This window comes from Neolamprologus brichardi, chromosome 13 (genome assembly GCF_056152115.1).
Source record: "Neolamprologus brichardi isolate AB-2024 chromosome 13, ASM5615211v1, whole genome shotgun sequence".
NCBI lineage: Eukaryota > Metazoa > Chordata > Actinopteri > Cichliformes > Cichlidae > Neolamprologus > Neolamprologus brichardi.
This window is the reverse complement of record NC_142116.1, coordinates 30,305,162-30,321,911: the sequence shown is the minus strand read 5'-3', so window position 1 is coordinate 30,321,911 and position 16,750 is coordinate 30,305,162. Positions and strand designations below refer to the sequence as shown.

At 39.8% G+C, this 16,750-nt stretch overlaps 1 protein-coding gene across 4 annotated transcripts in view; it reads right to left on the bottom strand.

Moving 5' to 3' along the window:
• The window catches only part of plekha6 (pleckstrin homology domain containing A6), a 54,641-nt gene extending 38,703 nt beyond the window's left edge, over nt 1–15,938 (bottom strand). For all 4 annotated transcript variants that reach the window (XM_087850440.1, XM_087850443.1, XM_087850441.1 and 1 more), the window contains exons 1-2: nt 15,522–15,938; nt 2,165–2,280 (exon numbers count right to left, since the gene is read on the bottom strand). In XM_087850440.1, coding sequence (XP_087706566.1) covers nt 2,165–2,280; nt 15,522–15,923 — 518 coding nt within the window. In that variant the 5' untranslated portion in view covers nt 15,924–15,938. The remainder of the gene's footprint in view (nt 1–2,164; nt 2,281–15,521) is intronic.
• Nucleotides 15,939–16,750: the final 812 nt, after the last annotated feature.

Genomic DNA, 16,750 nt, shown 5'->3' with positions numbered 1-16,750 from the left:
AAGCTTGTAATCTGTCCAGGATGTACCCTGCCTCTCTCCGTGACCCTGATAAGGGGAAGAGAATGGATGGCTGGATCAATCTTTAAAATATGAAAGTGATCTGTGACATCAACATTTCTAAATTGTGTAATGGTAAATGGCCTGTATTTGTATAGCGCTTTACTAGTCCCTAAGGACCCCAAAGCGCTTTGCACATCCAGTCATCCGCCCATTCACGCACACATTCACACACTGGTGATGGCAAGCTAACACAGACACAGAACAAATACTCACTCAGATCTTGTAATGTATGATCAAAAACATTAATTTTCTGAGCCACATAAGTCTATTCACCTGCTAAGTTGCATCATTAAAATATTATTTTCATTTCATGTCAAATTGTGCCACTGTCACTATTTATTCTGTAGTAATTCACAGCCTTGGCCCTTGTACTGTAGTTAGGACTGATAGAGATTGCGTATACGATCAATAACCAAGTTGTCCATTCACTGGTTTTAGGAAAGGAGTCTGTATTTGCTGATAAAAATGGATCTGCTATGTGGTTACAATTATGCCCTGGCTATGGCCTTGGGGATAAGTTGACCTTTTGTACATTTCTGCTCTTTTCATGCAAAATAACAACATGATCCAAATTTTCCATTTATCTCTTGCCTGGCTTGCATTCATACCAATCTGACTGGGCATCTGGATAGGTTCAAATAAATTGGCCCAATAGACTATGGCTGAATATATTTTCAAGTGCATGTATAGAGATTGCCAGACCACGTGACTTTCGCACATTGCATTGTGGGTACGAGTGGCAACAAAATCAAAACACTGCATCAAGCACTAGCATTTCCAGCACCGGTTTTAATCCCTACTTGCATTTTATTTGGCCCAAAAACAGTTATGTACAAAACGAAGGAGAACACGGCAGGTCCGTACAAAGACAAACGTGACGAAAAGGCAAAGAAAAGTACGAGGAAAAAATCAAAAGCATACAGAACATACGAGCATACAGAGTGGTGTAAGGACATTAGCGTGCTGCCCAACTTTCATCACGCAGATATTTATTATTATATGGTCCTAAGTGTGAGTGCATACACTCACTTACTTTGGTGATTTGGACTATTCCATTTCACAGCTGTTGTTAATTTTCCCCCCTTTATCTCCTGTACAGGCCAACGCAATCTAGTTGTCGTTTCAGGTTGCAGTATTACACAACATTTTCAGATCTATTAGAAATAAAATTAGTGTTTTGTAATTCATTCAATTATTGTCTTTATTTATAACTGGCATTATTGTTTCGTTCTATTATAGAATCTTACAAGAAAGAGGCAAAATTGTACTCCATCACGGTTTATTAGCTGCTTCAGTGAAAAACAAATCAACAATGCAACAAAAATAACCCATTGCAAACCAACAAACTGGAAAACAGTTATTCATCACTTGATTGCTTCAATACAACACTTGGGCACATATATGCGGGACTTTTTGTGGCTGTTTTGATATCGCTCTCTCTCTCTCTCAAATCTCGCTGTGGTAGCAGCTTTAAACTCGGTATGACCCAGGCTGATAGAGGGGCCCAGTCTGGATCTCATTCCAGCATTTTGTAGGCTGGTTTTCCTACAAAACACAAGAAATAATAGCCCGCAAAGCCACAGTGAACAAAGCAGCATAGCGCAATGAATTCAATTCAAATCAATATAAGACTTGATTGTAATATACATCAACAATTATGTTATGATAAATTACGCAATAACTACAACAGAAGACTGACCTTTGTGGAAATGCTTGGAGCAGACTAACATGTGAGCTGGATGTTCTGGGACGTTATATTTGGTCTTCAAATGGCTGCAATCCAGGCCATCCGTCGGCTCTTTGTTACTTCGGAAACATGGCTTAAACAATTTCTCTTCCACGACGTAATCCGATAAAAAACGATCTCTTTACCCGTCGGCTTCCCGTGAGTATTATGCGACCGGCTATTGCAGTTAATAATACAACAGCTTCTTGCCATTCTTTGTGTTTCTTTTTATCGCTGTGTAACTGTTTTCACGTGAAAGCCTGCATGCGCTAGTACCGCTTGCCACTCGTACCCACAATCCTTTGCGGTTTTACCCCGAAATGACGTCACATTTTCAATCTCTTTAGAGCTCCATGCATGTGTGTGTGTGAACAACACCTGTTTCTTGGTTGACTATTGACCTCAGCAGCATCACTCAGGGCTCTGATCCACTCTTCCTGTTCTGCATAGCTGTCTGTGCTGAAATAGTATGTCCTGGTCCCGACATGCTCCACCTGAATGCAAAATCAAATAAACGCTTTAAATTGCCTTTTTCACTTTTCTCCTCTTCCTTCCACACCTGCAGAGTGAAACAAAGAGATGCAACACATTCAACTCAGTCTCAAACTGTCATGGTCTCCGTGCCTGCCCGGCCGGCCCCACGAAGCTACATGTGCTGTTTTGGTTCTCTCTCTCTCTGCCTGGGCGGAGCTTACTGTGGGCTCCCGCCCTTGGCCCACACACCTGACAACAATCACCTGTCATCACCGGGAGCACTATTTGAGGCTGGAACACAGATCCTCTCGTCGCTGGATGATTGTACTACTGACGTTAGTGTTTCTCGCAGCTCCTGTGAACTTGTGCTTAGTAATTTGAGATTTGTGATTAGTTTGTGACTTCCCTTCTTTTCTGCTGCAGACCTTCCTCCCCGGACCTGTGACCTCCCTGCCGTGTGAACGTGTGTGAGTGTGAGAGAGCTACCCTGTGATTCCCTGGAGTTTTGGATTCCCTTCACTGGATATACTGTGCACTGGTGCTGTAAATAAACTGTTTTTTGGAGACGTCTAACTGCTCTGCGCCTGAGTTCCTACAACCAGATTGTGACACAAACTATGACTGCTATCCTGCAGGCAGTAATTTTGACACTTATTATTTTTCTATAAATGTAATAATAAAAGCACATTAGTATTGGTAGCTGGCTTTTATGAATTATAAAATAAAATAACGTGTTTTTTTTTTCTTCTTTTATTCTGAAACGCTCATGGGTTAGTGGTGCCACCATATTCCCAGAGTGTGGTTTTGTTTAATAATAAAATTAGAATGCAAACTAGTCCAAAGTGCTAATAGCTCAGTATTATCCTGGGTATAGTTTCTGATTAGCTTTGCTCAGTAGCATGCCAGAATCCTTACATGTTCTCTTGAGGTGAAAGTGAAACTTTATGAACTAAAGCAGGACGAAGAATAGAGATGACATGCAGGTAATAACTGAAAAAAATGACATGCAGTTCAGTGCAACAGAGATAATAGTGGATTCCTTGCAGGAAGTTCTAAATTAGAGTAAGACATAAAATATTAATGCTGTGATTGTACCCATTCCCCAACTCTCTGTGAATGGTACTCATGGCCATTGATCAGTTGTTGTTGATCAATGGTCATGCCAATTTGCATAATAATGATCAAGAACTGACCTCCCAGACCATGAATCATTCAGTGGGCTGGTTTCAGTCATTATGCAAATGTCCTGTTTATATTGTTGGAAACCTGCAGTCAGCTGAAACTGAAGAAGTCACTTGGATGAGTGACAAAATGTTTCTCCCACTGAAAACGCTACGTCCAGATGAACAGAAACAACTTTTGGGATATTAATGTTGTTACCAACTGCGTTTCCAAATAAAACAAAAAGACAAAGCCTTCGTGTGTGTAGATGAAAGTGGGAGGAAAAAAACAGAGGGGAGGAAAAGATTAGCTGTGACAAAAGCCACCAGTCACTGCTCTTTATAAAATGCTGCACTATACTCTAGCTTCAACACACTGTGCACTATGGATCACAATGCTTTAAATAGCTACCAAATATTAATAATTGCTTTATCTAGTACTGTAGTTATTTCAAATAATGACATAATCAATCCATTTTTGCTACACAGGTAATTCTTCATATTTCAAGAAACTCATATCTGTCAGTCCAATTTAAATTCTGGGATGTAGATTTAGTGTTGGACACATTTTTCATACCTCCTTTTCATTTGCGGTTCTAATTTTAAAGCATACTGCCTGAAAACACAATGTGTGTGTGTGTAGAGAAGATGTCCTCTAATGTGGATAGAGGACATGATGTCACTCATAAACAAGAGTCATTTCCTTCCACGGTGGAACATCATGAGACTCCACCTCCAGCACTCACAGAGGGTGATGCAACTGTGTGAAATGGCTGAATATTAAGACGCAGCAGTAACCTAGCAACAGAGGTTGGGGCAGAGCATGTGTGTGCATGTACGTGTATGTATAACTCTTCTTTGCTGTCCTTTCTTTCTTTCTAAAGAGCAGAAAATGAAAGAAGGAGAAGAAGTTACTGATCCCTCCATTCTTTGCTCCTTTCTTAAATCATGAACATATTACTTACAATTATTGTATACTTTTTAAATCTACTGTATACTATTTGCTGTTATACTTACTACCAAAACTAACACAAAATGAAAATGAAAATGCATTTAGGCAAAGGCATTAGATTGGGAAGCAGAAAAAATTAAATAAATTAAAAAAAGGCTAAAAAGATGAGATAAGAAATGGAATGACAATAGAGCAAAAACATAGTAAGGTTTCCAGTTTCACGTTTCCTCACTGGAAACTTAAGACTGACCCATATGGAAAAGAAATAGTAAAAACATATATGATTTACTCATGAAAGTGGCCACTTTCTCATTACTTTCATATATTTTTTTAGTAAGTATACAAAACATACAAGTTTCATTATATAATTTTTCAAGGGATCTTATATCTGTTTTCGCTCTTGTATGCTTTTTATACAAGTTTCATACAAGACAGATAAAAACTTTATAAGATTTATATATATCTATATATATCCATATTCCATATGGGGAGAAACAATGAAAGATGGAAGAAAGGAAGAACAAATAGAGAAGAAACAAAGGAAAAACAAAGCCAATAAAGAAAATACTAAGGTGGCAATAATATGCTTCAGTGAACTAGAGATGAAGCAGACAATAGCACACTACATAAAACCTCTTCAAAAGTAGAAAAAAAAGAACCTGAATTAAACAAAAAATGTAATTAAACTTCAGCACTTTTTAATAAGAAGCAAAATCAGGTCAAATACTTATGGATGCAATTGTTTTTGTCTTTTATATAACAAAATGTAAATGCATCTATAAAATATTTCTGTGCCCTTCACCTTAGACCTAAGTACATTACTTGCATAAATGAAGCTCAATAAACAAAAAAAAATAAATTCCTAACCACTGAACACTCTGAAAAACACTAAAACCACAGTGCAGTCTAAGCCTGGTACGTCCTTGGGTTGGGTTTGAGCTCCTATAAAAGCAGTAAAATAACTTTCTTTTTTGTGGTTACAGCTAAATTTTCATTGTAGTCAGTGTTATTCAAATGAATGCTATTCACATTAAATAAATATTTTACTGATCCAACAAGGTGATAACAATGATAAACAGTAAAAATAGTATAGTCTACAATACACAACAACACAGCTGAAATGAAACACAGGCTCCTGGAATATGGTAAATGGACTAGTTCTTGTATAGTGCTTTTCTACTCTTCTGAACACTCAAAGCGCTTTACACAACGTGTGCTTTCACCCATTCACACCAGCACATTTTCTAAGTGCTTTCTAACTGACATTCACACACACATTCATACTCCGATGGATGCATCTGGGAGCAATTCGGGGTTAGTATCTTGCCCAAGGATATTTGGCATGCAGACTAGGAGAAGCCAGGAATTGAACCACCAACCTTCTGATCAGTAGATGACCTGCTCTACAGCCACCCCTTGTACTATGAGAGAGTGCAGGAATATATATATTGACAAGAGTGATAGACAAAGTAAGCTAATGCTCACAAGAAATATACAAATCTCTTCTGACTACAATTACTAATACTAGTATAGTAGCACTTCACCACAAATCAGAAGGGCAGGAGAATATTGGACAGGGTAGCAATAGAGCTAATATTCGGAAACAGAAAGTGTACTCATGTTACATAAAAAGGAATTGAATATTAGATACAGTTATTTTGTCAAATCATAAAGATAGGGGTGGCAAAAGTACAGAAATTATTTACTTAAGCTGAAGCATAGATACGTGCGTGAAAAAAGACTCCAGTAAAAGTAAAACTACAGCTAAATAAACCTAATGCTGTATTAGTCCATGGGAATACAAACTTTTCTTTTTACTTTGCCCCCACACCTGAACAGGAAACTTAATATATTAGAGCAATAAAGTGGTTTTAGTGGGAGGGAAAATCTTCAGTTTGGTTGTAGTGACACAGTATAGTGAAATGATCACAAATAAAAATAATTTCTTTTGTGAGTTCAAATGGATTTTATTTTGTTCACAGTCTGTGATCAACGGATCAGCTGTGATCATGAAACTACTTAAAGGTTTACTGCTCTTAGTGGAACTGAATTCAATAAGATAAAAGCAGCTTAGCTCAATTCCATTCCCTACACTTACAATATACTGTTTATGCTGTTTTTACTAGACAGAATAAACAGTATTGAATTCTGTGAATAAATCTAAGCATGTTCAGTTTAAATTCGAATACATCTGAGCTACACTGACTATGAACACCACAGCCACTGTGGACCAGTCTAACACAGTCCTTTACTGTCATGGTACTGGGTCTATGATCCAGTGTTTCTGTTCCTTAGGTTTTTACTGGTATTGTTTAGGTTTCTACTTTAATCATTTGGATTTCTAGTTGTTTTATTATTCTGCTCAGATTATATTGATAGATTCTAATCCCTACGTTTCTGTTACTGTGCTTCCCCTGTATCCTACGTTTCATATCTAGTCTCGCTTGTCTTCATGTTCGTTTATCTCCTGTATCTGTTTTCTGTGTTTTCTTTCTGTCTCCCCAGTCAGCTATGTTCTTAAGTCTGTTGAAGATGGAGAACCACCTTCAGCAGAATAATGTCAGTAAAGTCTGGAGAGGTCTTAGAACCATCTCGGGCCACAAAGATCAAAACTCTCTGCCTGTGGGGGATGTGAGGCGGACAAATGAACTGACTCTTTTCTTTAACAGGTTTGATTCATCCAGGATGCAGTCTCCAACATCGGCTGCAGACTCACCCACCCCCACTGCTGCTGTTCCACCTCTGAAACCTCAGCCACTTCACACCTCCTCCACTCACCACAGGCACTACTCCCCATCCCCAACAACAGCACCCAGTACACATCCTGCACAAGATTCCTGCCTGTCTCTCTCAACTACCCAGGTTAGGAGTGAACTGAGGAGGATTAAAGCCAAGAAGGCAGTGGGTCCAGATGGCATCAGCTCAAGGGTCCGCAGGTCCTGCGCAGACAACTGTGTGGGGTGATGGAGCACCTCTTCAACCGGAGGCTGAGGCTGGGGAGAGTCCCACAGCTCTGGAAAACCTTCTGTGTTGTGCCAGTGCCAAAGACCTCACGCCCCAAGGACCTCAGCAGCTACAGGCCGGTGGCTCTGACATTCCACCTCTTGAAGACCTTGAAGCAGCTGGTCCTGTTACAGCTTCTAGCCCTGGTGAGCTCATCACTGGACCCACTTCAGTTCACTTTCCAGCCTGGCACTGGAGTGGATGATGCTTTCATTCATCTCCTACATTGTTCCCTCTCTCACTTAGAGCCCGCTGGGAGCACTGTGAGAATCATGTTCTTTGATTTCTCCAGTGCCTTTAACACCATTCTGCCCACGGTCCCGATGGACAAGCTGGAGAACTCAGGAGTGGACCATCACCTTACAACATGGATACTGGACTACCTCACTGACCGACCACAGTATCCCTTTGGCGTTCTGCTCAACGATATGGTAGAGCACATTTTCAGGCCATATATCTAACTGAGGCTTTCACTGAAATTGACCTTCCTTATTGAGTCTTTTCTACCAATAGTTTTACATCTGTAATGCCAAAAAAAAGAAAAAAAAGAAAATCAACCAGAAGGCACTGTGAATGGAAACTGTTAAACTGTTGGGTCTTCTTATACCTCTCCCAACCAGGAAGTCAGAAACAAAAATCTATCCAACATATTTTGAGTGTTTTTGATGAAACTAAGGTAGGATGATATAATCTTTTGATATATGATAGTGTTACATGACTTACTAAACAGATGTATGTCACTTGACAGCATTAAAAGAGTGAAATTAAATGTTTAATAATTTTTTAAAAAAGTGGTCAACCAAACGGTTGATTTGTCACTTTATGGTGCTACTGCTGATATAACCTTAATGTTATTTAAATTGATTTTTTGACATAAAGTCAGACCACTAGACCCATTGTGTTTATCCGTTGCTATTGATAAATCACATTAAGTGTTTGCACAGCAAGAATATGGTGAATTTCCTCAGTAAGTCGTTTTTGTAACTTTCTGAGTTAATATTAACATCCATCCATTCGCTTCCGCTTATCCTTTTCAGGGTCGCGGGGGGTGCTGGAGCCTATCCCAGCTGTCATAGGGCGAGAGGCGGGGTACACCCTGGACAGGTCGCCAGTCTGTTGCAGGGCCAACACACAGAGACAGACAACCATTCACGCTCACATTCACTCGCACATTCACACCTAGTGGCAATTTGGATTATCCAATTAACCTATCCCCACAAGTTGCATGTCTTTGGACGGTGGGAGGAAGCCGGAGTACCCGGAGGGAACCCACGCAAACACGGGGAGAACATGCAAACTCCACACAGAAAGACCCCGGCCTGATGGTGGAATTGAACTCAGGACCTTCTTGCTGTGCGGCAACAGTGCTAACCACCGTGCCACCGTGCTGCCCATAATTTATATTAACAATTATTGTAAAAATCAAGAATAACATGTGGAAATCAGAAATATCAAAACTGATTTCCTTTTAACCAAATTACAGTAGCTGGTAAATTAATATTACTAAGTTGTCAAAATTTTAATTTCATGTTTAACAAGTACTATATGGACTATAAACAATTATATGGCTAAAAATCGCATGGTCTTGTGGCATGATACTAATGATACCATCCACCTTCAACCACAGTGTGTTTGAGGTCATGGTTTCATATGAAGCCACAAGGGCTGGCACTCTCCACCACTATATTGCAAACAAACTAGATGAGTGGGGCTTTAAATTGTTCTGCCAAGCAAGTTTATCTGGCATCATCCACGACATGCTGCTGTATCAAGGGAGGTCTACATTTTTCAATGCTCCCCTCAGTGAAAAACAAACAGAAGCTACCTCTAAGGGGCCAAACCACTATGCAAACCCATAAAAGAACATCAGCTCAGAACCTACAGGCTCTGATGATTGCAATACAATGGTTTGACACCAAATGTGTCAACCTCCTAAACAATGCCTGTGGGTTCATACCTCTTTCATCGGTCAAACGGTGGAGCAAAGAGTCCAATACAAAGATCACCATTCCATGCCCATCACTCATCCCTGTACATATGGGGGGAATTAAGCTTTCTGATATGCTATTACACCTGTATAAGACAAGTTATAGTAAGTAAGTAAGTAAAGTTTATTTATTAAGTGCTTTTCATGGACAGGCCGTCACAAAGCGCTGTACACAAAGATTAAAATAAACAGAAAGTTAAGTCACAGAATAAGTTATAATTAACAAGTTAAGGAGATGGCAAATTCCACGGTTCGGATACATCCTTGACTTGAATACCTGGTCTACAAGAGGGACTGTGCCCTACTGGATCAGAAACCGCAACTCCCAAAAGGTTTCCACCTGGCTGTGTCTGAACCAAGTTAACAAGCCAGCATCTAGAGTTAGACAACCATGATTCAGCTCTTCAAGACCACAGAATAAATGTTACACCCTAAAACCCCAACAACCAAAACCACAAGCAGATGTGCTCGATTTGCACTGTTTTTATTTTATTTTTATAAAAACAAAAATGATTTTGCACAGTAGCATTCATTTAGAAGTGGCCTGAATGTGAGTATTTTGTGCTGTTGCACATTTTTCACATTTGCAGATTAAAAAAATATGTATTTTGTTGTTTGATATAATACTTTCCTTTGATGGAATGAAAACAGCAATATTCACTGGCATGTTACTAGAAATAAACAGTATCAAATGCCCTGGATAGTTTTTGTTATTAATTTTATTATAATTTGGCCCTTTATTAGATTTTTTTCAACTGTATTAACTACTGTACTTGTATTTGCATTATTTCATTTCATACTTTTACCATTAAGTGACATCTCAACCATTTGGTAGAGATCAATATTTTAAAAACTACAGAGTCTATTGAAAAAAAAAATTGATTGTGGTTATTATTCACCCAAGTCATTAAGAAATGCAAACAAAAAAATTTTCCTTTGCGTTTTTTTCTTGGTGTGGACCTCAAAGGGGTATGTGAGAACTCAGGGCTGTGTGTCAGACAGGGTCGTCTGCAGTACGGGGCCCCACAGGGAACGGTTCTGGCTCCGTTCCTCTTCACCATCTACACTGCAGATTTCTCCCACAACTCCACCCAGTGCTTCCTGCAGAAGTTCTCTGATGACTCTGCAATAGTCGGCCTCATCACTGATAGAGGACGACAAGGAGTACAGAGAACTGACCCGTGACTTTGTGGACTGGTGCCAGCAGGACTACCTCCAGATCAACACTAATAAAAACAAGGAGCTGGTGGTAGACTTCCACAGGCACAAACATCCTCCACTGCAACCACTGAACATCCAAGGTATGGACAGCTACAGGTACCTTGGTGTTCATCTGAACAATAAACTGGACTGGACTCATAATTCAGACGCCCTCTACAGGACAGGGCAGAGCAGGCTGTACCTGCTGCAGAGACTCAGGTCTTTTGGAGTGAAGGGCCCACTCCTGAAGACCTTCTATGACTCTGTGGTGGCCTCTGCCATCTTTTACGGTGTGGTCTGTTGGGGCAGCAGCATCTCTGCTGGGGACAGGAAGAGACTGAACAGGCTGATCCGAAGGGCCAGCTCTGTTCTTGGATGCCCTCTGGACCCAGTGGAGGTGGTGAGTGACAGGAGAATGGTGGCTGAGCTGTCATCCCTGTTGGACAACATCTCCCACCCCATGCAGGAGACTCTGACAGCACTGAGCAGCTCCTTCAGTGGCTGCGGCACCCACGATGTGGGACGGAGAGACTCCACAGTCTCTCACTCTTTCTTTCATACTGCTGTCAGACTACAACATGGTCTCTGCAGATGACCACAGGCACGCGCAGACAGACACACACACACAGCCAAAACACAATGATAACTTTCACCCTGTCTCCCTAATGTGCAACAGTACCAAGTGCAATTTTCCCAATAGAGCAAAGTATTTTATTCCTTTTGTATAGCATGTTATTCTATCTTATCTTATTCTACTCTCTTTTTTTCTTTTTTTCTTAATTTTTACTGCTCTTAACATGTACTTTCTGCTGTGACCAAAAAATTTCCCACGTGTGGGACTAATAAAGGTTTATCTGATCTTATTCTTCCCAGTATCAAGTCCCGTGTCTTAATGTGTGACTCATGTTTCCTATTTTACTTTGATAGTCCCTTGCCCTATGTTTAGTTTATTCAGTTTTGCTTCCTCTCTGTCTTGTTATGACAGATTAGCTCCAGCTGTGTTTCCCTCCTGTTTCTCATTCCCTTGTTATCCTCTGTATATTTAGTCCTGTTTTCATTTGCCTGTTGACACATCATCCCATGTTCCTGTGTATGTTTTCTGTCCTCCAGGTTATTTCTGAGTTTGTTCCTAGTCTTAGTTCTAGTTTTCAGATTTAGTTTTTATTTCCCTTCTATGTTTCATTTGGATTTTTTCACAGCAATATAGCTGCTTCTTTGAGTTTATCCTGTTTCGTTTAAGTCCTGCATTTGGGTCCCGCACCACCAGGACATTTACTGTACATTCATCACAGTCACCCCCTGACAGGGTCTCCCAAAGCAAACTGGTCCTGGAAGAGGGGCTAGACAAAGAGCAATTCAGTCAACCCCTTTGTGAGAGAAAAAAGCAAGTGTATCCTGGAGTAGGGTTACTGGGCCCCACCTTTGAACTAGAAAATCAGACTCATTCCCAGTGCAGGTTGGACTCTGCCTGGGCTTCCCTTTGTGACCAATTTTGCTCACCTTAGCCAGGTGGCAAAAGGCTACCATTTTAGTGGCCATAGAATTGCATATCTTATTTTTTCAGATTATTCTGTATGCTTCTGTTGGTCTTATCAGGCAGTGGCCTTTAGCTCACACTGGAGTGGTTCTTAGCTGAGTGTGAAACAGCAGATATAAGAATGAGAACATCCAAGTCGGAAGCTATGGTCCTCAGCCAGAAAAGGGTGGAGTCTCTACTTCAGGTCAGGGACAAGTGCCTGCCCCAGTGGAGGAGTTTAAGTATATCAGAGTCTTGCTCATGAGGCATGAGATTGTCAGATGGACTGGGGCCAAAGTGGTTCAATGATTTGGGCATCTGACAAGGTGAGGTGTTTGAGGCATGTGCCATTAGGAGGAGGCCTTGGGGCAGACCCAGGACACTGGACAAATCAGCTGGCCCAGGAACACCTCATGTTTCCCCAGATAAGCTGGAGGAGGTGGCAAGAGAGAGATCTGGGTATCCTTGCTGTGACAACTGCCCCTGCGACTCAGATAAATGTAAGAAAATGGGTGGATGGATAGATGCATGCAGATGCGTAGAGTACACTGAGAGAGAGAGAGCTGTGCAGGAAGTGTAATTTTCATTGTGGTGGAGGGAATTCATGACTTCTTTTGCTGCTGATTCAGTGAACTTTGGGGAAGAAACCTGCATCTTTAGAATCTGTTAGATGTTGGCTTTCAGCTCAGATGGCATGCCTGCGTATGTGCCATCGGGTGAACAATAATCTGTGTTTACATCTTTGTGCTGAATCCGTGTAACTGCTCTCATTTACTGTTTTAGCTGTTTAGTGGTCATTAAAATAGTTTTGTGAGCTTTAACCTGAGATTCTGGCAAAATCGATTTACATTTAAAAAATCAATTTGAGATTTAATGAATCGATATTGCTTTATTTAAGATAAAATTAATTTGACTTGGGAAAATCGTTTTTTAAAACCCACTCCTATTTCTGCCTCCTTAGTTTAACTTTAAGAATAGTAAAAAGAAAGTGTCAGTCATATGCAGTCCCACAGCATAAGACTTTTAGATAAATCTAGCACAATAGCTGATATTGTGATATCTGACAAGCCAGCCTAATTTGCCATAAAGGAGAAATTGACATTGATGATATAGAACCTTGAGTTCTTCTCAGGTGGCTGTAACTCTGATAGTAGCGCAGATCCTTTCCTAATTGAAAGGCTGGTGGTTTTGATCCATGGCTGCTCCAGTCTGCATGTCAAATATCCATGGACAAAATACTAATACCAAGTTACCCTCTGTATGAATATTAGATAGAAAGCACTTCAGTAGAAGGAAGTGCTTGGCTGAATGAGGCAAGTTGTATAAAGTGCTTTGACATTTGATTAAATATTTCTATTAAAATATAATAATTCTGGTTTGGCTTGAACACTAAGATGAAACATAACTTTTACTTGCACATTTGTCAACTTTACTGAAACCCTTAAATGTACCCTAGGTTAACCCACGCCACTGTACAGGAAGGTGGTAAATCTGCTGATAAAACTGGTTTCAAGAGCTTGCTAGTTGAGCTGGTATTTGAACCATGCTGATGGTTCAAAGTTCAAAGTTCATGCTGAAAAAACTGAAATGCCTTGATTATCTGTCTCATACATAAACACATACCCAGCCAGATGCAGCTATATCATAAAAACTACACAACGAACTGAAGGACCTCAAATTTTGGTGTGCATGTTCATGGTTTCAAAATGAACACTTTTCTGAACTTAACAGAAAGATTTTATTACATATTCACCAATCTATTTTTGTTATTAGCAAGGAAAAAAATCTTGCTACACTGAAAATGGTCAGCAATGACCTCCCGCATGCTTCTGTAAATGTGAAAACAAGAGTTACAATTATCTGTGTTCGTTTTAACGTTTTAACACTTTGTGTTTTTTTATGTCTTGTTAATCGTGTTGCAGTTTGACTTAACTGGTCGAGTACACCACTCACTGATGGACCTGCTATTATGTAACCGTATGGTCTCTGTACACCCAAATCCAAATACCTTAGTTATGAGGAAAAGAGACAAGAGTACTAAGTACTGTAACAACACTGAATAAAAAAAAGCTTTTTCAGTTCATGTTCTTTAGGGAAAAAAAGCAGTCTGTCTCCACTCAGTAAAAAACCTACATGGGCTTTTGTTTGTGTGTGTGTACACACTGGGTACATAAACTGGACTTTGAGCCAGAGTTTGCACTAGTCAAGAGAAAGAGTGACAGAAAAGCCTAGATCTACTGAAAAGTGAAAAAGAAAACAGTGATTGCAGTAAAAGCTGAAAATAAAAGGCAAACATAATATACTAAAGATTAAAATGGGGTGTGGTGGCTCAAGTGGTAGAGCACATCAGCTACTGATTGGAAGGTTGGTGGTTCGATCCTTGGCTTCCCCAGTCTACATGTCAAATATCCTTGGGCAAGATGCTACCCCAAGTTGCCCTCCGATGCATTCATTGGAGTGTGAATGCATGTGAATGTAGATTAGTTTGCACTTGTGTTTAGAAGTGAATGGGTGAATGAGGCATGTTGTATAGAGCGTTTTGAGTACTCCGGGAGAGTAGAAAAGCGCTATATAACAATCAGTCCATTTACCATTTAAAATAACTGAATATATTTTAATAATAACCCATTGTTCTAATCCCAGGTCTTTTCTTTAAATGAAAATAAAGCATAAATCTTTCACTATGATGTAAACATTACCTCAGCCCAAGGCTATTACATTTTTATTAGCCAGTACCAAATCAACATCCTTCACTACACCAAGGCAAAAAAACAAAACAAAAAAACAACAACAAAGTTCCAACATTAGCAAATCCCAATTTTTTCAATGAGACGTTTTGTTGCACAAGGGAGCTCAGGGGTTAAAACTGTTCTGTGAGGAACTGTTATCACTCAGGAGAACAGGTAACAACCATCCCACTATATGGAATATTATAACAGCTGCCTATTTCATTATATAAATCATCTTGTGCTAAAGAGAACCTTTCTGAAGACCTTCATTAATCAGTTGTATAAGTTAAGGCAAAGCACACTAATACGAAGAACCAAGTCATATTTGCTTTCCACTAAGCTACAGACTAAAGACTACAGAAGTGGCTTTAGCTCAGGAGGTAGAGCAGGTCATCTGCTAATCAGAAGATTGGCGATTACCAGAATACTAACCTACTAACTAAGTTGCTCTTGCATGCATCTGTTGGAGTGTGAATGTTAGCTATAAGCACTTACATAGAAAATACATACTCATGTATGAATGGGAGAGTGAAGCGAATTAAATAAAGTGCTTTGACTGCTAAGATGGAAAAGCATTATATAAGAACCAATGCATTTATTGCAACAATTGCACATTCCAAAGTCATTTAATAGATCTATGCTGTTCAATACACAATGTATTTCTTCCATAACAAGCAATTACATATGAACCTTTTGTAATGTTCAGTTACTGACCTTAAAGGCAAATTTGCAGGTGATGTTTTCTGAAAGCTCTACTCCTCCAATCTGGAAACTGAGCAGGGGCAGACTCCCTAACACTGTATCCTCTTTGTCATCTGTGAATAAAAAAATTAAAAATGTAAAAATATCCAGAATATTACACTTGAGTAGTGCTACAAATATGTGAGAGAAATAGCAATTACAGCTTGGGTTAGTAAAAATTGGCAGGATTAAGAAACAATAAAAGGAAGCAGGAATGTCTAGCCCAAACATGACTGGAATAAGAACTGCTCTTCTAGGACACCAAGCAATCCCCTCAGCTTCCACATTGAAAGTTTCCCACAATATAGGTCCATAATGGTCGGAACAAGCCTGTGAAATGCGGTGACAAAGGCACAGACATTCTTCCTCACACATACACAAAGGTATCCAATGGAGATAAACAGGCGTACTGTAGAAGGGGCGTACCAGCACTGGCTAAAGAATAAAACACATGAAAATTGAAGTAGTTTGAAAAATAATCAGTGTTTTCCTACCTCTTAAATCGCAAATGTAGCTGCGCAGCGACAATTTTGCTTTGGCTGAGTGTGTGCCTTTACGTGTAGGCGTGCACTACAGAGAAAAATAGAGACAACAGAAAAGGGCAGGGAAGCAGAGAGACGGAGGGAGCGACAGGGAGAGAGCTCTAAAGGGAGGGGGAAGGGCTTGTGCAATCACAGAATACACAGATCCCTGCTCTGTGTGCCTATTTGTGTGAGATAATCATCAGCCCATGTGACTAAGTGTTGCAAGAATCTAAGCCCAGCCAGCTGAACCTGCTGCTTGCCTGCACCAATGAGACTCAAGCATCGCATGTGCTTGCATGTTTGAGCGCTTCTCCAATTCTGCTCATGCATATGTGAAAAATGTATTGATTTATTATATTTATAGACTAGAGCCATAAAACAAGATAAACCTAATCCCACATGTGGGAAATCTTTTGGTCATGGCAGAAAGTACAAGTTAAGACCAGTAAAAAATTAAGAAAAAAAGAGGAAAAAAACAGTAGAATAGAATAACTATACAAACTAGAATAAAATACTATATACAATATAAAAAGTACAATACAAATAGAATAAAATACTTCGTTCTATTTGGAATATTACTATTGAAAAAGTACATGGCAGTAGTGGTCGATAAGACTGAAAAAGCAAAACTATTTGAACAGAAAACACAATGAATGCAAAAACGGTGCAGTGCACAAA